At 36.0% G+C, this 25428-nt stretch overlaps 1 protein-coding gene across 4 annotated transcripts in view; it reads right to left on the reverse strand.

The window, feature by feature from the left end:
* Window positions 1-273: 273 nt before the first annotated feature.
* The window catches only part of SLC44A5 (solute carrier family 44 member 5), a 399642-nt gene continuing 374487 nt past the window's right edge, over window positions 274-25428 (reverse strand). For 2 of the 4 annotated variants that reach the window (XM_009211075.4, XM_017962592.3), the window contains exons 14-24: window positions 20740-20839; window positions 18206-18298; window positions 17661-17748; window positions 16896-17158; window positions 16276-16370; window positions 14158-14261; window positions 13014-13087; window positions 12323-12393; window positions 12110-12198; window positions 9623-9707; window positions 4752-4876 (exon numbers count right to left, since the gene is read on the reverse strand). In XM_009211075.4, the coding sequence (XP_009209339.2) occupies window positions 4764-4876; window positions 9623-9707; window positions 12110-12198; window positions 12323-12393; window positions 13014-13087; window positions 14158-14261; window positions 16276-16370; window positions 16896-17158; window positions 17661-17748; window positions 18206-18298; window positions 20740-20839 (1175 nt within the window). In that variant the 3' untranslated portion in view covers window positions 4752-4763. Of the gene's footprint in view, window positions 4877-9622; window positions 9708-12109; window positions 12199-12322; window positions 12394-13013; window positions 13088-14157; window positions 14262-16275; window positions 16371-16895; window positions 17159-17660; window positions 17749-18205; window positions 18299-20739; window positions 20840-25428 lie in introns of all 4 variants that reach the window. The other 2 variants (XM_003892081.5, XM_031669962.1) reach the window with 2 other exon arrangements.

Below are 25428 nucleotides of genomic sequence, written 5' to 3' on the forward strand. Positions count from 1 at the left end.
GCTTTAAAAAAAATTTTGAGTTTTAAAAAATTTTTTTGTATCTCATCCATTTAGCTTTGACTTATTTCCTTTGTATAAGTTATCAGTTTCAGTTACTTGATTTGTCAACGCACAGCTGGAGAAAAGTGGAAATTTTAAAAATATAAATCTAGATAAAAATTAAAAACCCACCTAGACATTTGGTACAGAGAAGATACTGTCATAGTATAGTGGGTTTTGAAAGCAAAAGCTTTTCTCTTTTTCTAGCTTAAATCAAAAGACAGACAGATATTTCTTATTTAAATCTTTATTAAAAGAAAAAACAAATAGTTTTAAAACAATAAGTAACAACAAATTTCATTAAATATTAAACATTTTAATTATCAAAGATATTTAGACAATACATTTCTAACATTTCTGCACAGCAGAAGCACACTGATTATAGAGCTCAGACTGTCATGTGCTCATGTGGGTTTATTTTTGGCATAAAAGTATCTAAAGTCACATTTAAACAAATGTGATAATATTTTATAAACTGATAGTAACTTACTGATGATTGACTCTCAAAGCTTTCACAAATTATCATTATATGATTGACATTCTCTTAGGGTGAATACTTTTATGAACTCTTTCTGTAACACGGAGTAACCAACTGAATTTCCTTAAAAGTTAGTAGTACTGGTAAAATTATTTAAAACTGAATTGAAAATTATGTTCCTGTTTCTAGTAGCACAATACAACTAACATATTATAAGTAAACTGATTTTTTCATACCAAAAGTTAGAAAATGAAATGGCATATATAGAATAGGCTTTGATGAAAATAAATGATCATTTAAAAGGGAGCTGTTCAGTACATGACATCTGTGAGCACCCTCTCGAGGAGTAAAGTTTCCCTTTGTAATTCCTAGAAGATTCCCTTTCTGATCTTTGTAAAACACTGAGAAATGCAGTATTATACCTATTGTATTTTCAAAGATCTACTATAGAAAACATTTCATTTTAAAACTTCTCTTTTAGTAAAAAAAAAGATAAAAGAAAGAAAGAAGGAAATCCAAGTGTTCTTTCGGGGTTTGTTTCTTCTTGCGTGTAGTACACATTCAGGAATGTCCACTAGGCGCAAGGGAAATTGTTTAGCTGCACAATGTATTCCATAATAGTGAGGATATCAAACAGAGCAAAATGACAAATGTTTTCCAATCAGTGAGCTAAGAGTGAAACAAATGCAAGAAGACTTGTTTTAATCACGAAACATTGCAGGTTTTAATTTTTTTAAAAACAATGTTTGTAAACTTGCCCATAAAAGCTGGGTAATATTAAATAGCCAGTAAGGCACTTTGTCAGAGGGCGAAGTAGTAAAGGCTGGATGATTGGCAATTTGTTTAAGAGGAAACATTCTATACTTAAAGAGAGCAAACTCTGAAGTGGGGCAGTCCTTTCACTGATTTACTGTCCAACAAGAGTGGGAAAAGCTTTACACTTTTTAATTTCATTTTGCTGACCAATTTTCCCTGCAGAAGAAGTCTTTTAGTTTTAATTTTAAAAATATATTAGGAGCTATCAATTTAAATAATGTATCATTTTTCAATCTAAGATTTAAAAGAATATTAACATATTCAGTATTATTTTCAAAACATCCAAGCCACTCTTTAAAAATGAATTACAAAACAAATGATCTTAGTATAAAAATGTTTTATGTTATTAACAATTCCCTTGCGATTTCTGATGGCTTCACATATTACAGTATAAGCTTTGGTATAAAACATGCAAATGCAAGCCAACAAGGTCGTAAATACAGTGTTGCTAAACACAAAGCACTTATGAAACAAATGTTGCACGGACACAGCAGATGGAGAAAAGGTAACACACAGCTGTAAGACGACCAGTTTGCTCTTCTACTGCTGCTTAGTTTGTAGATTTTCCTCCTGGAAAATCTTCAGCAGAGGTTGACTCACGTAATAAGGTCTTGCAGTAGAACCATCATTTCTTTCTAAATCTTCCACTAGGAGGAAGAATGGTACAGAGTAAATATCAAAGCAGAACTGTAAGAGAAGTAACATCGCCATCTGCTGTATACTCGCTTTACAGCAGTTCAAAATCCTCTTTTTGTTTGTTTTTGTTTTTGTTTTTTAAACAGCATAGTTTGGCATCAACATTATTGTAAACATATTTATGAGAAAACAATCAGCCCTTGTGATTATGTCAGTAGATATTATTTCATTCTGTGTAACAGGTCAGATTCTGACAATATTGCGTGTCTCTCAGTTGCAAGATTGAAAAAATAACTTTCACCTTCTTTTTTCAATTTACTTTCTAAATTACTATATTTGTTTAAAATTGATTTTGTTTTGCCATCAATAATGTAGATAGTATAGCCTGGAAAACTAATAATTGTGAAATTTTAGATTTCAAACACATCCACTGCAAATTTTGAGGAACATTGCCCTAGTTTTTCACAGTTTTTAGTTTAATTGCTTTGTAAGAAAATGGCTTCTAAATATCTTCCCAAAAACAATGCTCATTTTTATTCTACACATTTCAATTACACAAATAAGTAGTAAATGGAGAATATTTTTCTGACTAGACGTTAGCTCATAGTATAAATTGGCAACTAGTTTTATGTGTTGATTTATATTTTATTCAAGTGATTTTTCAACTTTTTTTTTTTTAAACAGGGTTTTTCTCTGTCACCCAGGCTGGAGTGCAGTGGTGTGATCATGGCTCACTGCAGCCTCGACCTCTTGGGCTCAAATCACCCTCACATTTCAGCCTCCCAAGTAGGTGAGACTACAGGTGTGCGCCACCACACTTGGCTAATTTTTATATTTTTTATAAAGATGGTTCACCATGTTGCCTAGGCTGATCTGGAACTCCTAGTCTCAAGTGATCTGTCCATCTTGGACTCCCAAAGTGCTGGGATTACAGGCGTGAGACACCGCACCTGGCCAATTTTTCAACTTTTATGTGTATCAGAATCAACTAGAGAACTTTATAATAATTCACATCTTGGCTTACATCAAATCACAGTATATCAGAATCTCTTGGGCAGAGCATAGACATTTATAGTTACAACAAATTCTCAGGTAGAGGTCACTATTCTACTGGTCCTTTGTTGTGGCCCTTGTCTTGTTGAATAATAAAATAATAATAATCGAGAAAGATAAGTTGTCATTATTATCTGCATTATGCTTCAAGGAGAATAAGAATGCAGAAGGCTCTTTGCCAAAATGTGAAGCCAGCCGACACTTTTGAATACAATAATCTCAAGAATGTAAGCCAAGAACAAGCTGGTAGTCATTACATATTAAAAATCTTCCCTATTCATTGGCTATTGCTATTAATTAATCTGCCACAGAGTCAGTTTAAATCTATGTTTCTACACTTGAAGATAATTAATATGTATTTAGATCAATCTATAACACAATAATACATTTCTGACTCTTTTCTTGGATATATAGGTGATATTCAGATCAACATGTTAGATCAACATGTTCCTTTCTGTCAATACATAAATAATCCTTATACACAAAGCTTACGGTAAAAGCCAAGAAAATACAAATTGATTCAATGCTCCTTTAGGGGTGCATTTTTACACGGTTAACCGCATCATACACATTTGCACACAGAGGATGGCTCGGCAAGGTGTGTGTCTGATTCATGCTTTGTTCTGCCGTTCAAAACTTACACATGACTATCAGAAACCTCAGGCAGCCAAGGGTGGCAGGTGGCAACAACTTTCCTCCTAAGCCCTGCAGGGAGAGATTTCCTAACCTGCAGTATTTCCCTCATGAAGGTATTAGATGATGGAGGGCTGACAGTATATTTCCTTAGGGTAAAATCTGAATTGTCTTACTTTTCTCTTTCCTCACTGAAAGGTGAGACAAAATCAAACCTTTTGTAGAACAAAGCTACACAATCTCTTTAATCTAGAAACACAGGTATGCTCATGAAAAGATATAATCACTCTTCTGAAACAAATTCATATTGATTTTCTATATAGTGGGAATAAGAAATTTGGGTTAAAGACAAAAGGCATGAGTTATGTAACAATTTCAGTTTTGTTCAGAATATTTTCGTCATGGACAGAGGTTCATGTTGTTGGAAATGACACTCCAGAACTCAGATTCGACTTCACTATAAACATCATTTCACTAAAACAGAATGGGCTCTGAAGGTTCCACAGTATTTTTTACCCAGTAATGCTCTCTGTAGAACCTGTATAACACCAACATCTATGTTTGTTATGGACATGACTCACTGAAATATACTTCCTAGGGAACCATTAATACAAGTTTAATCACAGTTTAGAGAGTTGTCCACCAGCTCGAACAGTATAAATATAACCATAGCACCATATTTACAAATTTAGTACCATAGGCTGGTTAACTATAAATCAATATTTTATGGCTAATTAATTACACATTTATAGTGTTTTCAAAAATTGCCTGAATATCCTTTACAAATATACACTTATAAAAAGAAAGGCTATCAAAGTGCTGCAATGGAAACAGCACACTGAGTTATAAAAGTTATTAAAACACTCTCGGCTACAGATTTTAAAAAATGTTTGACATTAACACTTTGATCTTTAGCTGGGACCACCGTCTATAAAGCAGACAGCAGCTAACATCACCAAATACCTGACACCTCAGGTGGCACCAGGTGCTGACTTTTTAGAATTAAGCACAGAAATTTCACATTACTCAAAAGCGACATTTCCAAATTACAATCAACCTAATTTACACAACTTCTACTTAAAAGTGAGTGTCACTGTTTGGAGCTTTTCTACTCTTTCTGCTTCTGGGGAACTAGTTGCTTCTTGATCAGAATTCCGTGCAGGTTAGGGGTTATGAAGTAGGGTTTTTCTGTAGATCCATCATTTCTTTCCAGATCTTCACCTGTATATGCAGCAGCCAAAGCAGACAAAAGCAGCAGCAGCAGAACAATTATACACATTTTTATAAATTGGTGGGTCGAACAGGGAAAAATCAGAAAAATCAGTGTTAGAAAGTCAAATATAAGACAAATTAGTGCAGTTTACTTGCAGATGCTGGGCAAGGCAAGAAGCCTCAACCTCTGCCAGGAAACACTGAAACTTCCTAAATCCCTCCCATTCCCAAAGAGATGTATTTTGATACTTTAAAGGCTAAGAAGATATTCTGTGTCCCTTCAAAAATGTCATCTTTAAATCCTGTAACTGTTCATTTCAGAAAGATATAAATTGCCAAATCTTCCGGGATGGGCTGAATAGAAAGTGTATTAATTCTGTGATAAATGTAGAATAATAACAGAATTTCAGACTTTCAAGTCACTTCTAATGGTAGTCCATACTCTAATATTACAGACGAAGACCCTGAGGCCCAGGGATAGAAAAAAACTCTGCTGAAGTCAAAGGCTCTGAGGTAAATAGGATGAGATAGGGACTCAGCCTCTTGACACCTAGTTTTGTTCTTGTTCTACTTAACTATAAGGCACCCTGTCCTAAGTTTTTGCAGTCTTCCTCAGATTATATTTGAAAGCTAATATCAATGTATTCTGACTCTTGTAATATGTTAATTTACTTTTCAGCTTTGCTTAGGCTAATATTAAATTGATGACATGTTCACTGACCACCACCTGCTGGGTAGTTGGGGGGAAGCACCAGAATTATGCTGAGAAACAAGGATACATTTGCATGAAATTAAGCCTCCCCCAGATATATACAGTTCACAGCAGATAGTAGCTGTACTCTTGGGAGTAGTTGGGTCACTGGTTTAGTAGATTTCTACTAGCCCTCACAGTGACCTTCCTCACATACAAAATGAAAAGCAAAGGAGGGAACATGACAGACGCTGATCATTTTGTTTTTTTGTCCTTAATCCTATTTCTATACAATAGTCCCCTCTTATCCACAGTTTTGCTGTCTACAGTTTCACTTTCTGTGGTTTTAGTTACCCAAGGTCCAGAAATATGAAATGCAAAATTCCAGAAATAAATAATTTATTAATTTTAAAGTGTATACTATTATGAGTAGCATAATGAGACCTCAAACCGTCAAGCTCTATCCCACCCTGGCAGGGGATCCTCCCTTTATCCAGTATCACCTCACTGTCTAGGATGCCCTTCCCTTAGTCACTTAGTAGCCTTCTTAGTTATCTGTTGCAAGATCACAGTGCTTGTGTTCAGGTAACCCTTATTTTAGTTAATAATGGCCTCAAATTCCAAGATTAGCATTGCTGGCAATTTGGATATGCCAAAGAGAATCTGTAAAATACTTCCTTTAAGTGAAAAGGTGAAAGTTCTCGAGTTAATAAGAAATAAACGTATGCTGAGGTTGCTAAGATCTATGTAAGAACAAATCTTCTTCGGTTTTTTGTTTGTTTGAGGCAAAGTCTCGCTCTGTCACCTAGGCTGGAGTGCAGTGGTGTGATCTCGGTTCACTGCAGCCTCTGCCTCTCAGGTTCAAGTGGTGCTGTTGCCTCAGCCTCCCCAGCAGCTGGGATTACAGGTGCCCAACACCATGCCTGGCTAATTTTTGTATTATTTGTAGAGACAGGGTTTTGCTATGTTGGTCAGGCTGGTCTCGAACTCCTGACCTCAAGTGATATGTCTGCCTCGGCCTCCCAAAGTGTTGGGATTCCAGGCATGAGCCACCATGCCCGGCAGAACAAATCTTCTATATGTGAAATTGTGAAGAAGAAAAAAGAATTTTAAGCTACTTTTGTTGTTGTATCTCAAACTGCAAAAGTTATGGCCACAGTGTATGATAAGTGCTTAGTTAGGATGGAAAAGGCATTACATTTGTGGATGGAAGACATACACGGAAACATGTTCCAATTGACAGCAATTGAATTTGGTACTATTAGAGAATTCTGGCATGTCCGGAGGTCTTGGAATGTATCCCCCATGGATAAGGAGGGATTACTGCTATATATAACATAGCTATCTTGTATTACTCTTGAGGTACCGGTAAGAAGTCTGGCCTGGATCACATTAATAATCATCTACAACTATTATTTTTTTTCCCACTCTGGGATCATGAATCTCAGCACCTTGTAATAATAAAAAGATTCCATGTTTCTAAAAATGAAGTGTTTACAAATGGTTGGCATTGTAAAAATCACCGGTTTTCTGGCAGCCAAGATAATAGGAATCGATTGATCAATCAATCAATCAATCAATCTACACATTCAGAATTTGGCTTAGGGCATCATTTAAGAAGAATATTTTACAAAGTATGATGTTGCTCATAGTAACAGCTAGGGGAGGAAGAGAAACACAATTTAAGTTTCCTTGTTCTTTGTTATCACAGACAAGAGTCTCTGTAAGGAAGTGATTCCTGTCAACATGCAATACACTGAATCAAGCTGATGTACCTGGCTTTCAAGGAGTTGGCAACTGATTAATAAAGATGGTGGAAAACATTTCTTACTGTCCAAATTCAAAATCAACTGCCAAACTTAAAATCAACATATTAGCCAAAACTTGCAAAGACTGGAAACTAGTAGGTTCCAGACATTTCCTGAGACAAATTTTGATAAGTATTTTCAGCTACAAGAATGGGGAAGGCCACACAGTGATTTCCAGGTATTGCTCCCATGATTAGTGTTAGAGATGAAAGGAGAGATCTTTGAGCATTCCAGAGCCCTGTCTCCATCGTGTTTTAGCATGAATAACCTTACTCGTGCTCCTTCTTCCATCCCATACTGAACTGTTTGTTCATGTGATGTTTTGTTGATAGATAGCTTTTCTTAAACCACTGAAGCACTAGGAAAACATTAAACATTTTAATTCCTATTACAACCAGAGGAAGAGCTAACTAGTACATAAAGTTCTCCTGAATTCTTTGTCTGGTTATTGATTTTAATAGGCTCAGAAACAAACAAACAAACAAACAAAAAACAAGGCCAAACTATTTTCTAGGTTTTCTTTGAATCTATCTCCTTATAGTTATCCTCTCTTGATCCCAGTGTGAAGTTGGTGCTGTGGGTTACTCTAAAATGCAAACTGTTAGTTTTATACAAGTGGATTGCTCAGTAATGGCCTGTCAGAGAGTAAATGTTCTCTGTTTCTCTTAAGGGCAATGTGCTAAAGAAATAATCTCCCAGGATGTGTAGTTGTGCAGCTAATAAGTTCTGCTCTTTTACTTACTGACTCTACTTTCTGTTGGTTTGCCAAAGAAATGGCATGGAAGGTGAGGGCTAGATTAAGCTTCTGCTAGATACTAGGTTCTCCAGGACTTTTCAGGTGAGGTACTAATATTTAAAAAATCCTTTTTTTTCTCAGAGCCAAGATCTTGCTGTTACTCAGGCTGGAATACAGTGACACAATCATAGCTCACTGCAGCCTTGAACTCTTGGGCCCAAGTGATCCTCCCACCTAGCCTCCTGGGTAGCTAGGACTAGAGGTGTGTGCAACCATGCCTGACTTATTTATTTATTTATTTAGTAGAGATAGGGTCTCATTATGTTGCCCAGACTGGTCTCAAGCAATTCTCCCCGTCTTGGCCTCTCAAGGCACTAAGATTACAGGTATGAGTGACAGTGCCTAGCCAAAAAAAGAAAACCCTATTTTGTGTTTGGGAGTTGCATATGCAACTATAGGAGCATCATGTATAAGTCAGTGATGAAAACTCTAAAGAAGTATTTTAACTCTATGTATCAAAATTAATCCAACTGTTTCCTAGAGGCACTCCTCTCTGCATCCTATCCATTTGTCATCGTGATGCACAGTTTGAATTGGCCCTATATGTCCTTGAAACCACTTTGTCATCTTGGCTTTATCAGAATTTATAAATCCTCTCTGTAAAGAATTCCACATATCTAGTTCCCAGAGTCCAGTTATGTCTTCAGTTCTGTTAATAAAGCATGGCAGAAGCCAATCATTGTTATTTACTTAAAAAATCAAGAAATGAACAAAATAATTTCATGCTAACAGTATGCTATGAAGACTGAGGTTCATTTCAGTAGTTGACTCTTCTGTGCTTTGCAAACTCCATTCTCTTAGCTGTTAAGATTTCTTTTTAAATTGTGTATTTTTCCCCAAGCTTTGTTGAGGTGTAATTTTTTTCTCCAACTTTATTGAGAGATAATTAACAAATAACAATTGTAAATATTTAAGGTGTATAATGTTTTGATATATGAATATATTGTAAAATGATTGCCACAGTCAAGCTAATGAACATGTCTATAACCTCCCATAGTTATCTTTGTGTGCGTGTGTGGTGAGAATACTTAAGAGCTTAGCAAATTTCAAGTTAACAATACAGTATTATTAACTATAGTCACCATGCTGTACATGTGAGTGCCATAATTTATTCATCCTGCATAACTCAAAGTTTGTACCCTTTGACCAACATCTCTATTTTACTGACCCTTCAGTCTCTGGTCAGCACCCCTCTACTCTGTTTCTATGAGTTTGACTCTTTTAGATTCTACATGTAAGTGAGATCATGAAGTATTTGTCTCTCTGCATCTGACTTATTTCTCAGGTATTAAGGTTTAAAGAACATCTACTAAGCAATACCTCTTTCCAGATAAACACGTTTTGTGGTTGCAGCCAGGTAACAGCAGATCTCCAAGTCAGCTAAGGACTTGGGCCTTCACCATCTCACCTTTTAGTTATCCACTGAAGGGGGAAAACACACACACATACTAAATACTCACAGAAGCAGATGAAAATTGTTTCAACACACATTGCATAGACGCTGAAGAACCCATGTGCAATCAGGTAAGACCCCAAAATGACCGTCTGTAAATGGATAAAGAAGAGAACCAACATGTCATTTACTTTGTCCAGAAGAAGAATAATGCAGCTATAAATGAAAGCCATGATGAGAAAGTTTTGAAGTACTCTGTATGGGAAAAAGAGTTTAATGTAGAAACCAAAAAGTTCAATGATAATGCTTCTGTATATTTTGTACTGAGACTTAAACAAGTTTTATTACATTAACTGCCTTTTTTTTTCTTTTTGGGGGGGTACTATTTCCTTTTCTTTTCATTTCTTTTTCCTTCCTTCCTTCCTTCCTTCCTTCCCTCCCTCCCTCCCTCCTTCCTTCCCTCCCTTCCCCTCCCTCCCTCCCTCCCTTCCTTCCTTCCTTCCTTCCTTTCCTTTCCTTCCTTCCCTCCTTCCTTCCCTCCCTCCTTCCTTCCTTCCTTCCTTCCCTCCTTCCTTCCTTCCTTCTCTCCCTCTTTCCCTGCCTCCCTCCCTCCCCTCCCTCCCTCCCTTCCTTCCTTTCTCTCTCTCTTTGTCTCTCTTTTCTTTCTTTCTTTCTCTTTCTTTCTTTCTTTCTTTCTTTCTTTCTTTCTTTCTTTCTTTCTTTCTTTCTTTCTTTCTTTCTTTCTTTCTTTCTCTTTCTTTCTCTCTCTCTCTCTTTCTTTCTTTCCTTTCTTTTTTCTTAAAAAAAGAGAGGTTTATTTCTCCCTAGGGTAACAGTTTATAATAGGTGTTCCAGATAACAGAACAACTCTTCTCAACACAGTGATCCAGGGATTCTGGCCATATGCCCAGCTTTTTAGAAGAAAGAGAGAACAGATTTTTGTATCAAGCAAAGAGATTTTGCCAATGATATTTTGTACCTCTTCAGTCAGTTGATGTCAGTGTTTTTATTTCTGGAATATTCTTTTTAAAATTTTTTTTAACTTTTATTTTTGGTTAAGGTGTACATGTACAGGTTTGTCATATAAGTAAATTGTGTGTCATAGGGGTTTGGTGTACAGATTATTTCATCACTCAGGTAATAAGCATAGTACCCAATAGGTAGTTTTTCAATCTTCTCCCTCCTTCTACCCTCCACCCTCAAGTAGGCCCCAGTGTCTGTTGTTTCCCCCTTTGTGTCTATGTGTACTCAATATTTAGCTACCACTTATACGTGAGAACATGCAGTATTTGGCTTTCTCTTCCTGTATCAGTTTGCTTAGGATAACAGCCTCCAGCTCCATCCATGTTGCTGCAAAGAACATGATCTCATTTTTTCTTATAACTGCATAGTATTCCAAGGTGTATATGTAACACATTTTCTTTATCCAGTCTATCATTGATGACCTGCCCATTTTCTTCCTGCCACCCCCAGTACCTAGCAAAAATATCTCAGTTTTAGTATCTTGTACACCAAGGCAATAAAGCATTAGGCATTACGAGCATGTACTGCCTGGGTTTGAATCACAGCTCAGGCACTCAACAAGTGAATTAACCTCTCTGTGTCTCCTATATAAAATTGGCAGTGGGGGAGGGGAGAATGTAAGTAACGACAGTATTTTTGACACGTGGGTTAAATGAGTTAATATATTATGATAGATACTGCAGGGCTTCACCCAGATCTACACTGCCTCTTCCATCCTCAATTGTTGGAAATCTAGGCTGTTAATGACTCGGTTGCTTCCCTCACTAAGAATTGCCCTTCCTGCAGGGAATTGCCTCACCCAAAGTTATACCCTCATGCAGTGGTCAGTTCATGATCAAAAACTGCCTGATGCAGCATACAAATGTCCAGCCCCTTTGCCAGAATGTCCTGCAATTCTGAGGCCTCAGCTGTAACTTCGGCATGGGTCAGCTTCTCCTGCTACCTATCCCGCCCTCCTCACTTTCTTACCAATGTATCTCAGGAGACAGCTTCCTGACATACCTTCTGCATGCAATCTTCTGTCTCAGGTTATTTCCAAGGAACCCAGTCTCTAAAGTAGGATGTGGGTTGGCATAAAGTAAGACCAATAATTTTAGCTATCATTATTATTTCTCCTATTCCTTTTTTAAAATTGTGCTATCTCTGATAAATCACAGAATCAGCAATACCCAGCTGCTACGGAGTGAACTGTGGACCCCCTAAATTCATTTGCCGAAGTCCTAAGCCCCAATGTTATTTGCAGGTGGGAACTTTACGAGGTGATTAGGTCAGGAGGATCGGATTAGTGTCCTTATAAGAAGATATATGAAAGAGATAATCTCTCTCTCTCTCGCCACCATGTGAAGATACAGGAGGGTGTCTCTCTGTTCACCAGGAAGAGGGCCCTCACCAGAAATCAAGTTGGCTGGCACCTTGATCTTGGACTTCCCAGCCTTCAGAACAGTGAGGGATAAATTTCTGTTGTTTAAGTCATCCAGTCTATAGTATTTTTATTAGAGCAGTCTGCAATGACTCAGACACCAACTCTTACCAGCAAAGGTACCCAGTAGTAATTTAAAGATGCTGGTCCTTGTGCAATCACTGGCAGTCTTTGTGTGAAGAATAGGAAGGCCAGAACACCTACATTGAAAAGGTAGAACATGTATATTACACATTTGCAAAGGAATATAGTTTTTTGTAGTAAAGCAGTTCTTCCAAACATCTTTTAAACTTTTTAAAAATTATTTTCATCATGATTACTTACCTATACTTCCAGCAACTAGAATTTTCCCCAGGAATAATACAAAGTATGTAACTTCATCTGTAACTGCAACTCTGAATATCAGAAAAAAAAGAAAGTATAATTTTGTGTTTAAAATATACTTGTTACTTGAAATTGATGGCAGTAAATATTCATGAGTTTATTTTGATGTGTCTTTGCTGAAACTGTATTTGGCAATTGTTTTGGAAGAAATGATGGTGGAACTGATGGATGATGTTCTGACTTATTTTTAATGTAAACAGAAGATGGCATTGTAGGGCTGTCAGGAGCCCTGCAGTGGTGGTGTCAGCCTCTGTCTCTGATTTGAAGCCTATAGACACCCTGCGTCCTCAGGATGCTGTATTGTTCTCTGATTTTGTTCACTCAGGCTCCACCAATTCTGGGAGGAGGAAAGATGATAATGTTGTTCATCTGGGGGAATTTCTTGAGCAGAGGGGATAATACAAATGAAAAAATGCCAATGGACCTAAAGACACAGGTGGATGATGGAAGCAACAATTCTCAGATATGAAAATAAATTAATGGTATGAGAGATAATATTTAAATCCATCAGGTTAAAAGATAATATTCATATCTAATAATGCCACCAACACTTTAAATAACAACATGTGAAGGATGTAATGCTCAAGGTTCATTAAATTGTTAAATTACAATGTTCAGCCTGATTACTTACTTTAAAACATTTCTCATCAGCAGATTGAAAGCATCTTTTGCTGACCTGCAGAAGTTTCTGCCATATATTGCAATCTGAGGAAGACAGCTGATATTATTCTGGAGCCAGTAACATACTCTAACAAGATCAAAAGACAATCCAATGACAGGAAGGTAACCAAATTAATTCCTGTCATTTGTAGAGCTGTCCCCACTCTTCTTTCTAACATGTGGATTTGTGGGACACACTGTGTGTCCTCAGCTCTACACAACTCTCAGGGTCATTGACAGTCAGGTGTGCTTCCGATGCTGTATGCCCTCAAACTCTGGGGGATTAGACAGCCTTAAACAGAGGCAGGTCTTTTTCTCCAATTCCAGATAATGGCTTCTGCCTTTAAAATGTTTGGGCTAGAGTTTATGGCTGAAAAGGTTAAATATTGTAGTCTCTACATAAAAAATTACTCTTAAGGAAACCCAATACCTTTCACTAAACCTGATTTATTGATGAATAGGCTCAACATAATACTCTCATTGGAGGTAAATTAATGACTGTTTGAATCTCCATAACTATTTCTATCACTTTTCCAGACCCTGTGCTACTGTGATAATAAGCAAATGTCAAAAGGTTATACTGTAGCTTTCTAAATGTTAGAAAAATTATATTTCTGGATCCCTTATGTTAAAAAGCCTATGTAGGACTTTCCATAGTGCCATAGGAAACAAAAGTCAGTTAAGCATTGTCAATCTCCACACATTCTAACACAAGATTCATAAAAAGGATAAGACTCTTCTTTAAAATTATGTAAATTCCAGAATTAGAAAGTATTTTCTTCTCAGAGTGAAACATAGATTAAATACCCTTTCTTCCCACTAAACTATGCCAAAGACACACAAAACCATTTTTTATCCAGCACACTTATAAGTTTCCAAAGTGTGTAATATTTTTGCTCTCAAAAAAAATATTGAAAGTAACAATAAAGTATAGTTCAGATACTATCTCAACTAGGGAAGCATATCCCTGAATCAGGCATTGGATTAACAAGCCTTATATCAGCATAGTGATAAATTCAACTGCATGATGTAAAAGTGCTTTAGAGACGGCAATGTAGACATGATGTTTGGGATTGCAAAGAAGCAGCTTAGTAAATAAAAAATAATCTACCTACCATAATATAGGCATTTCTGTTTAAAAACTTTATTGCATTTTCCAAACACCAGAAGCAGCATCTCAGGCAGCATTGTAGGAATTTAGACAATGTGTTCTCGGTACCTATGATAAGGAGATATTTAAATCTATTAATGCTTTGCAGCTGAACCTTATCAATCAAAATAAATGATAATACAACATTTAAAATGAGATTTCAAATTTTGTATTGTTATAAAATATACATAATATAAAATTTGCCATTTTAATCATTTTTAAGTTTACAGTTCAGTGGCATTGAGTACATTCATAATGTTGTACAACCATCACTGCTATCCATTTCCAGAACTTTAAAATCTCAAATAGAAATTCTATGCCCTTCAACAGTAACTTCTCATTCCCCTCATCCCCCAGCCCCTAGTAAACTCTATTATATATTTTTTATGTATAAAATTGCTTCTTCTAGGTGCTTCAAATAAGAGGAATCATACAATATTTATCCTTTTGTATCTTGCGTATTTCACTTAGCATGATGTTGTCAAGGTTCATCATTTCATTCCTTTTTCAGGTTGAATAATATTTCATTGTATGTATATAACACATTTTGTTTATTCATTTGTTGATTGGAATTTGGGTTGTTTATACCTTCTGCCTATTCCGAATAATGCTGTTATGAACAGTGATGTGCAAGTATCTGTTTGAGTTCCTTCTTTCAATTCTTTTCATATATTTCTAGATATGGGGTTTCTCGGTCATATAAAATTATATTTTAAATTTTTTTAGAAACTCCTATACTGTTTTCTACAGTGACTACATCATTTGACATTCCCTCCAGCAATACACAAGGGTTCCAATTTCTCCACATTCTCCGACACTTGTTATTTTCTGTTTTCTATTCTTGGTTTATATATATATATATAAAATAGCCATTCTAATGTGTATGGAGTGCTATCTCATTGTGGTTTTGATTTCCATTTCCCTAATGACTAGTGATATTAAGCATCTTTTCATGTCCTTATTGTCCATTTGTATATCGTTTTTGGAGAAATGTCTATTCAAGTTCTTTGTCCATTTTTGAACTGGGTTGATTATTTTGCTGTTGAGTTGTAGAAGTTCTTATATATTCTGGATATGAATCCCTTATCTGGCATATGATTTGAAAATATTTTCTTCCATCATGTGGGCTGTCTTTTCACTCTCTTGGTAGTGTTCTTTATTAAATAAATGTTTTTAAATTTGATGAAGTTCGATTTATTTTTCTTTTGTTGCCTATGCTTCTGGTGTACTAAGAAATAATCACCAAATCCAATGTCATGAAGCTTTCAACTTATGTTTTCTTCTAAGAGTTTTATAGTTTTAGTGATTTTGTTTAGCTCTTTGATCCATTTTTAGTTAATTTTTGTATATTAATATAAGATAAGGCTGAACTTCATTCTTTTGCATGTGGATATCCCATTTTCCCAGCAGCATTAGTTGAAAAGACTGACCTTTTTCCATTGAATGGTCTTATATGTGAGAGTTAGTTTTGGGATTTCTGTTTTATTTTACCTCTATATGTCTGTCCTTATGCTAGTACCACACTCTTTTGATTGCTGTAGATTTATAATAAGTTTTGAAATCAGGAAGTGTGAGTCTTCCAGCTTTTTTGTGCCTTTTCAAATCTGTTTCTGATATTAATAATAAAATATTTTAAGGTGCATTCCAAGCAAAGTGTATGTGTTTGTAAACAATATATATCAGGTATGAAGATTTATGCCTGTGACACTCACATTTATTTTAAGCCTAACCTGACCTGAACTACAGACTTGGAGCTGCCAACCTGACATCTCCATCATGCTTCTCAACAATAACATCTCAAAACAGAATTCTTAATCTCCTTTTTGAAATTTGTTTCTTCTGGCTTCCACAGCTTAATGAATAGGATCACATACCTTTTCTCTCTTTCCTTCACCACTGTCCCTCCCCTCCCCTGACATCCGCTCCTTCAGCAAGCTCTCTCTGGTTTTCCTTCAGAACAGAACAGGTCCCAAACATGCCCTTTCATCCTTATTACCCTAGTCCAAGTTATAATCATCAGGTCTCCTCCGACCCCCGACCCAATTGATTGTCTTCACAAAAGTCAGGACGTCTGAAATCTTACGTTTAAGACGGTGGTCCAAGTATTCTAGGACAATTTTAAACATTTGAATTAATGCAATAATTAAAGATCCAAATGCTAGGGATCCTGTGTGATATCTGCACAAAAATAAAATGAGAATAAGTTAAAACAATACTATTATTTAAAAGGATGCTAATTGAATAATTTTCACAAGTAAAAGGTATCTGCAGAAGGATCAACAACAAAGAGCCTTTTGCACTCTCTTATTTAGATATAAAAGTCTCTATAGAGGATTTTAAGCCATATACATCTGTCTTACCCTTCATCAGCATAAATGACACCAATAGTCTATCATCATAAAATAGGATGTTTGTATTGCTCAATGGAGACACAGAGCCAAGTTAAACCTTGATCTTGCATTTGGTATCCTCCTCTATCTCTTTCTCTCTCTAATAACCTATAGCATTTAGAAGGAAATTGGCTTGGGTAGGGATTGTAAAACTGGCTATAAAACCAGACAAAACCAATGGGCATCCATGAATTTTGATTTGGACCTTTGATTTCATTTGTACCTTGCCACTTGAATTAATGAGCCAAGACTGAATTACAAGCACACCAAATGTAACTGACAAGATAGGTGTAGGTTTCAACCTGGAACTTACCGTATGGCTCGCCCAAATGCAGTAAAAAGTGGATATCGTGGGATGTCATCAGGCTTTTTCATGGCCCAGTAATAAGTAGCGAATGCACCAGCAAGGGCACACTGACCCAATGCAACGACGAAGTTTATAAGCCAGAGAAAGACAAATAAGTTGTATACATGGAAGGTAGGGATGTATTGATGGTACAAGCTCTTTCCACCATAGAAAGCAAAGTTACACAGAGCCCCAGGGCAAGCTTTGGCAATTTCAGTTGTATTAAAAATCTGCATTCAGAAAAAAGAGCACAAGGACATAATATTAAATGTCACTCCAAGATAACAGCTCCCTGTGTTTTCCTCTTCTCCTTAATTGTGTGTCCTGTTTTTTTCCCATTAGCTCCTGCTCTTACTCCTCTATTTGCTGTTGTATCACTTTATATAATTCTCTAATGAGCTCTGGAAAGTATCCCAATTTTCATCAAATGCTCATAATCTGCACCCACTATAATTTCACATTTATCAGTGTTGTTGTTGACCATACCTACTTTCTGTGGTCTTGGGTATATGGTAGGACAGGCACACTCAGGAAATACAGTGCTTTCTCTCCATTGCGCCCACTGTTTTCAATACTCTCCTGCTTACCTGATACACACTGCCCTTCAGCACATAGTTGTCCCCATCAGTGCATAGGATCTCTGCTTCGGGACAATTCCTACAACACCTACAAAATGAATTACAGCCGAAGTCTATATTGCAGTAAGTAAATGACAGAGTTTCTTGTACTTACCTCTGGGTCACAGGTTTGATTTTCATGTATACAATGCCCCTCTGGAGCTATGACTTTGTACACGGGTACCCCTGATGTCGCCAAGAAACTGAATAGACTCCATTAAGGATAAGCTATTTGCTGGTAGATTGAAAATAAATGGACAAGAAAATAATACAGACGACTCAAAAGTGCATGAGAAATTAACTTCAAAAATGCCTAATATTTTAATAATATTCATCTATTTTTCAGGCCTAGATTAATGTAATGTGGGCCAGCTGCACAGAGCGGCCCCTTAAAAACAGTAAAATGTATAGGAGTTTTCTTGGCTTATTGCTAAGGAGCAATATCATGTGGAGACAAAATAAAACAAATCTACAATATGAACTATTTGAGGGGAAATTCAATCAGTAGATTGAAACGTTTTTTGAGTTTGGGGAAAAAAATTAGTTATTTCTTAGTATATTCCTCATCTTCCCAAGGATAGAAAACACTGAACACAAACTCCTGGTTCACGAATAGTCATGTGAACCTGAGGTTTACAGAGGCCAGTTACCAAAGGATACACTGCTGTCACGACCCAGTAGCAAATACAGATTGAGAGCAAAATGAAAGTTAAAGCTGGATAGACTAATGTACTAGGAACGTATCCAATGGCTCTGAAATAAAACAAATAGTTGAAATTCAAAATGATTGTTAAAACTAGAAATAAGATTTACACTGAATTAATTCTAAGAAAATTGGTAATAACCACGGACTCACTTTTGGTGATCATTCTGGCATATTCTCAGTTGGTTTTACATTTTTATTTATTTATTTACTTATTTTTAAAAGTAAGTTGAGGCGTTTTTCCGATGCACATGTTAGACTCCTGCCTAAAGTCCCTCAAATTTTCCTCTCTTTGGTTGCTACCGTCTGATCCATAAAGATTTGATACATTGTAATCATGACATTTCTTCCTTTTGTTTAGATTCTTAGACTTTTAAAATTGAAGGAGACCTTGAAGATCATGTGTTACACTGTGGGAATGCCCCACTAATTCAGGAATCCCCTATACTTCTTCAGAATGTGTTCACTAGCCTTTGGTGAACACACTGAGTGATGGGTACTTACTTTTACATGACATGGCTTATTCTATTTTCTTATCAAGATATTAAAAATTTCTTCCTTATCTGCCTGTTTGCAACTTATATCCTCTAACTTCTGGGGAAGAAACGACTATTTTACCATTTTTTCCACATAGCAACCCTTCAGGTAATTCCTTATTCTTTTTTCTGTGGAATATATAATGTCTATTTGCAGTTAAATGTATTTTTAAATTATAAATTCAAATTATATTTGAAAATATGATTTCTAAAATGCAATTTTGTAAAATATAATTATCAAGGATAATAATTTCTTTGATATTTTCTAATAGGACATGGCTTGTGAAATGTTCGCTATCTGACTGCATTACTTCTAATGACTTCTGTTACATGATCTTTTCAGCATATGACACTGGATTAAACACAATATTGTTTCATATGGTCATTGAGAAATAAGATGAAAATCTTATCACTCCTAATGCATTGATGCTTAGATTATTTTGTATTTGCTACCTTCCTCCCCTCACTATTTAAGCTATCCTGTTTTCTCTTTTCTTCGTACACTGCTGTTAAGTGAATTATTGTGTCTCCTTAGGTTTACCCTGTATTCTCACACCTATTTATTTCAGTCCTTATTACCCCCTGAGTAAACTACCAGCCTGTTTCAGTTTTACTGGCCCTTTAACATAAACATATATACTCACACAAATGCACATTTAGAAGTGAAACAAGTGGAGCAAGTTACAGTGAACTGTACAATATCATACTACTTAAGAAATAAACACAGAAAATCAGTAGTTTTCAGTGGTTAATGATAGGTTATTGAGGGAAGGAGTGAGAGTTTAACTAACTGCTTGTTAACTATTTAAACCAGTGACTTCAGGTGGCACTATTATAATAAAAATAATACTATGGTAATTTTGTTCAAATAATCCTTAAAGACTGTTAAAAATAATTTGGTTCTTGGTCATTAACAATGTAGTTTCCATCACACAATGGAGAGCATGGGTTGTTGGCTTTATAATAATGATTTCCCAGTTACTTCCATGCATTATTAAAAAGTTCACGGTATTATTCTTGAATGACCTTTTGGAATAGTGTGGAAACTATAGGTGTTATCATCTCTTGGCATGAATTTTATGAAATATTTAGTGTTTATTTTGTAACTTTTAAAAAATAAAAATGACTCTTGGTATAAAGTGTTCCTAAATTATGAGCTTTAGATATGAAATGTATAGTCTGGTGCTCCTAGAATCAGTTGTCCTGTCTATTAGAAAATTACATCACTCAGAAGTGGCAATAGCATATAATTGACTTTATAGAACTGTGGTGATTTAAAGCTTTGCAAATAATCCCAACCATTAATATGAACATATGACTCAGTATGAAAATAATATAACATGTAATCTAGCTAACTTTTATATAGCACTTTGTCACTTACTTTCACGTGTATCATTCTCCTAACACATATTTGGTGTTCAAAAACTGCTAATACATAGACTGAATAGGTTTTACACTTATTTTACCCTATGATTATTGAGGCTTGGGGATATTAAAGGACACGTTAGTGGTGATCTTTCTAATAAGTGGTAGAGTGTGAACTTGAACAAGTTTGCCTGAATGGAAGATGCTTTTTTTTAAATGTCTTGTTGCCCAGGCTGGAGTGCAATGTCACGATCTCAGCTCACCACAACCTCTGCCTCCCGGTTCAAGTGATTCTCTTGCCTCAGCCTCCCAAGTAGCTGGGATTACAGGCATGTGCCACCACACCCGGCTAATTTTGTATCTTTAATAGAGACGGGGTTTCTCCATGTTGGTCAGGCTGGTCTCAAACTCCCGACCTCAGGTGATCCACCTGCCTCGGCCTCCCAAAGTGCTGGGATTACAGGCGTGAGCCACCGCGCCCAGCCAAAAGTGATCTTAAAAGGAAAATAGGTGAGATATTTATGCAAGGGACAGTGACTGATTTTACTGACTGATACACTTTAGCTGAGTTTCTACATTAAGGGCCTTACTTGCTTCCTTCCTTCAGCAGGATAATGGCGACTCGGATTCGATTCCTGAGGAAGATCAGCATGAGGATGACAATCACTTCAATGATGCAGAGTATTATCACTTTGAACAGGAAAAAAAAATCAGTCTGTAATACAAGTAGATACAGAAACAAACCTTCCCTGCAAATGCTAGGATTGAACTTTATGATTATTTCTGCCAATTTTGACACCTCATAATCTAAGCAGTGTTATCTCTCCAAAAATGCCAATCTTAGAAATTAACTTTCACAAAATCCTATGAAATCTAGATTAAAGCCTTTAGCAAGAGCTTGAACATCTCTTTTGGAAAGGGTTCATCTCATCCATAAAAGCATTTCACACAATTTGTAGAACTTAGAAAATAGGAATGGAAAAAGGGAAGGGCTGCTTTAGGTAGTTCTATTTTAGATGTTTTCGCCTTTAATTCACTGAGTAAGACAATATACAGAAGACATGTTTTGAGCTGTTCACTTTCCTCATAATGCCTCTTAATTGTCCTTGCTGGCTGGCAGGGCAGGTTCGTGGCTGTCCCATTATTGTGATTCTTTGCACTATGGCCACCATTGATGGAATCAGGGTGTAAACTTAAGCCAACTTGGCCAATATAAGTATTAGAATTGAAACTAAGGGAACCTAGTTCAGTAAACTTAATTTATTTAGTCTTGAAGTTTATAAATCTTGAATTGTAGGTTATACAAACTGTGTTAAAACCATCTTTATGTGAAATAAGTGAATCTGCAAAGAAAGAATAAAGTGTAGCTGTATAAAGCAAGACAGCAAGGAGAGGAAATCTTGGGTTCTTTTTGGCTTTCATTTCCTGACTCCAAGTAAACTTTGAAGTCCAGCTAGCTTTCTGCTTTTTTGAGTTTGACAAGGCACTTCTATATCCTTACAGTAAATACTGTCTGCTTTGCTCTCAGCCTGTTCCAGTTTTCTTTTCTCTTCAGCTAGCCTGAATAAGTTTTTTTAAACTTGACGCCAAATACCATCAATTATTATATTTCCTCATTTCTAAGGCATATCCTTAATTAAATAATAACTTTTTAGGAAAAGTAAAGAAACACTTCATTAAATGTTTATTCAATAATTTTAAGATGCATCCTGATTTCAGAAATGTTAAAAAGTAAAAGGTATGGATCTTAAAATCAAGAAAAATAATCTAAAATTGTAAAAGGAACTTAATGGAAACTTAAATTCCCACTTGTGAAAGAATCCAGTCTCTAACCTCCTTGCTGGATGGTTATTTAGCTCATGCCTGAACAGTTCTGTTGATGGAGAGCTCATTATTTCATTCTATTATTATATTACTAAAATTCTGACACATCACACATCAGTTACTGTCTCCAAGTAAGTAGAAGTTCACCCAGAGGTATACGAATATCTTAGTAGTGTATCATCTCACTTCTAAATCTTCCTTTAGTTATACTATGTATTTATGTTTTCATGTACATTTTATTCTCTTAAAACACTAATTTGAACCCAAAATTGTGGCGTGTAACCATATTATGCTAAAATTGTTATCTTCTTTGAATGAACCTATAAAGATAATACATATAAGAATCACTTTATATTATGACATTGCACTGTTAAAAACTGTGTATTTAACTTCCACCTTTATAAAATTGCACACTCAAAATAATTACATTAGAGAAATATAACTGTCTTTTGAACTTACATACAGTCATGCACTGCATGACAATGTTTTGGTTAACAATGGACTGCATACACAATGCCAGTCCTGTAAGATTATAATGGAGCTGAAAAATTCCTATTGCCCAGTGGCATCATACTGCAATGCATTACTCATGTGTTTGGAGTGATGTCGGTGTAAACAAACCTGTTGTGCTGACCGTCATATAAAAGTACAGCACATACAAGTATGTATAGCATATAATGCTTGATAATAGCAAGGAATGAGTTTGTTATTGTTTTATGTATTCACTACACAATACTTTTTGTTATTTCAGAGTGCACTCCCACTACTTGCTATAAAAAAGTTATCTTTAAACTAGCTTCAAGTGGGTCTTTCAGGAATATTCCAGAAGAAGGCATTGTTATCATAGGAGATGACAGCTCCATGTTTTTTATTGTCCCCAAAGACCTTCCAGTGGGACAAGATGTGGAGGTGGAGGAAAGTGATATTGATGATCCTGACCTTGTGTAGGTCTAGGATAATGTATACATTTGTGTCTTTAAATTTTTGGTTTTTGTTTCTAATTTTTTAAATAAAATAAATAGAGACAGGGTCTCACTCTGTTGCCCAGGCTGGTCTTGAACTCCTGGGCTCAAACGATCCTCCCACCTTGGCCTCCCAAAGTGCTATGATTATAAGCATGAGTCACCACGCCTGGTCTGTGCCTCCATTTTTTTTTTTTAAATTAATTTATTATTATTCTACTGTAAGTTGTAGGGTACAGGTGCATAACGTGCAGGTTTGTTACATATGTATACTTGTGCCTTGTTGGTGTGCTGCACCCATCAACTCGTCATTTACATCAGGTATAACTCCCAATGCAGTCCCTCCCCCCTCCCCCCTCCCCATGATAGGCCCCCGTGTGTGATGTTCCCCTTCCTGAGTCCAAGTGATCTCATTGTTCAGTTCCCACCTATGAGTGAGAACATGCAGTGTTTGGTTTTCTGTTCTTGTGATAGTTTGCTAAGAATGATGGATTCCAGCTGCATCCATGTCCCTACAAAGGACACAAACTCATCCTTTTTTATGGCTGCATAGTATTCCATGGTGTATATGTGCCACATTTTCTTAATCCAATCTGTCACTGATGGACATTTGGGTTGATTCCAAGTCTTTGCTATTGTGAATAGTGCTGCAATAAACATACGTGTGCATGTGTCTTTATAGCAGCATAATTTATAATCCTTTGGGTATATACCCAGTAATGGGATGGCTGGGTCATATGGTACATCTAGTTCTAGATCCTTGAGGAATCGCCATACTGTTTTCCATAATGGCTGAACTAGTTTACAATCCCACCAACAGTGTAAAAGTGTTCCTATTTCTCCACATCCTCTCCAGCACCTGTTGTTTCCTGACTTTTTAATGATCGCCATTCTAACTGGTGTGAGATGGTATCTCATTGTGGTTTTGATTTTCATTTCTCTGATGGCCAGTGATGATGAGCATTTTTTCATGTGTTTGTTGGCTACCTGACTTCAAACTATACTACAAGGCTACAGTAACCAAAACAGCATGGTACTGGTACCAAAACAGAGATATAGACCAATGGAACAGAACAGAGTCCTCAGAAATAATACCACACATCTACAGCCATCTGATCTTTGACAAACCTGAGAGAAACAAGAAATGGGGAAAGGATTCCCTGTTTAATAAATGGTGCTGGGAAAATTGGCTAGCCATAAGTAGAAAGCTGAAACTGGATCCTTTCCTTACTCCTTATACGAAAATTAATTCAAGATGGATTAGAGACTTAAATGTTAGACCTAATACCATAAAAATCCTAGAGGAAAACCTAGGTAGTACCATTCAGGACATAGGCATGGGCAAAGACTTCATGTCTAAAACACCAAAAGCAACGGCAGCAAAAGCCAAAATTGACAAATGGGATCTCATTAAACTAAAGAGCTTCTGCACAGCAAAAGAAACTACCATCAGAGTGAACAGGCAACCTACAGAATGGGAGAAAATTTTTGCAATCTACTCATCTGACAAAGGGCTAATATCCAGAACCTACAAAGAACTCAAACAAATTTACAAGAAAAAAACAAACAACCCCATCAAAAAGTGGGCAAAGGATATGAACAGACATTTCTGTGCCTCCATTTTTAACAAAATATATTGAAAGTGAAAAAAAAAACACACCTTAAAAATAGAAAAAGCTTTTAGAATTAGAATGCAAAGAAAGAAAATGTTTTTGTACAGCTGTTTGTATAAGTGTTATTATAAAAGAGTCAAAAATTAAAGCTAAATGTTATAAAAGTCAAAAAGTTAAAATTAAAAATTTATAAAGTAAAAAAGTTATAGTAAGCTAAGGTTAATTATTGAAGAAAGTTTTTAATAAATGTACTGTAGCCTACATGTACAGTGCTTATAAAGTCTACAGTAGTGTACAGTAATGCTCTTCACATTCACTCACCACTCACTGACACCCAGAACACCTTCCAGATCTGCAAGCTCCATTCATGGTAAACACTCTTTACTTGGGTACCATTTTAGAAAATCTTTTATGCCATATCTTTACTGTATCTTTCCTATGTTTAGATATACAGACTTTTGGCATTGTATTATAATTTCCTACAGTATTCAGCAGAGTAACATGTTGTATGGGCTTGTAGACTAGGAGCAATAGGCTATTACATGTAGCCTAAGAGTGTAGTAGGCTATACCATCTAGGTTTGCATAAGTATACTCTATAATGTTTATACAATGAAAAAAATTGCCTAACAATACATTTCTCGGAACATATTTCTCTCATTAAGCAACACATGACTATCCTATATCTCCCCTTTTGTTTGAATCAGAGTAAATAATATAAATATATTTGATGCCCTATAGAGTCATCAGTATAACTGTAACTTAACAAAGGGTGAGACTGGCCCCTGGGGGCTAAGAGATATACACGAGTTCATAGTTAATAGCAGAAATGTGAATAGAACCATCTCTGAACACAAAGTAGAACTCATGAAATTACAATT

The sequence above is a fragment of the Papio anubis genome, chromosome 1, assembly GCF_008728515.1.
Source record: "Papio anubis isolate 15944 chromosome 1, Panubis1.0, whole genome shotgun sequence".
Classification (NCBI taxonomy): domain Eukaryota; kingdom Metazoa; phylum Chordata; class Mammalia; order Primates; family Cercopithecidae; genus Papio; species Papio anubis.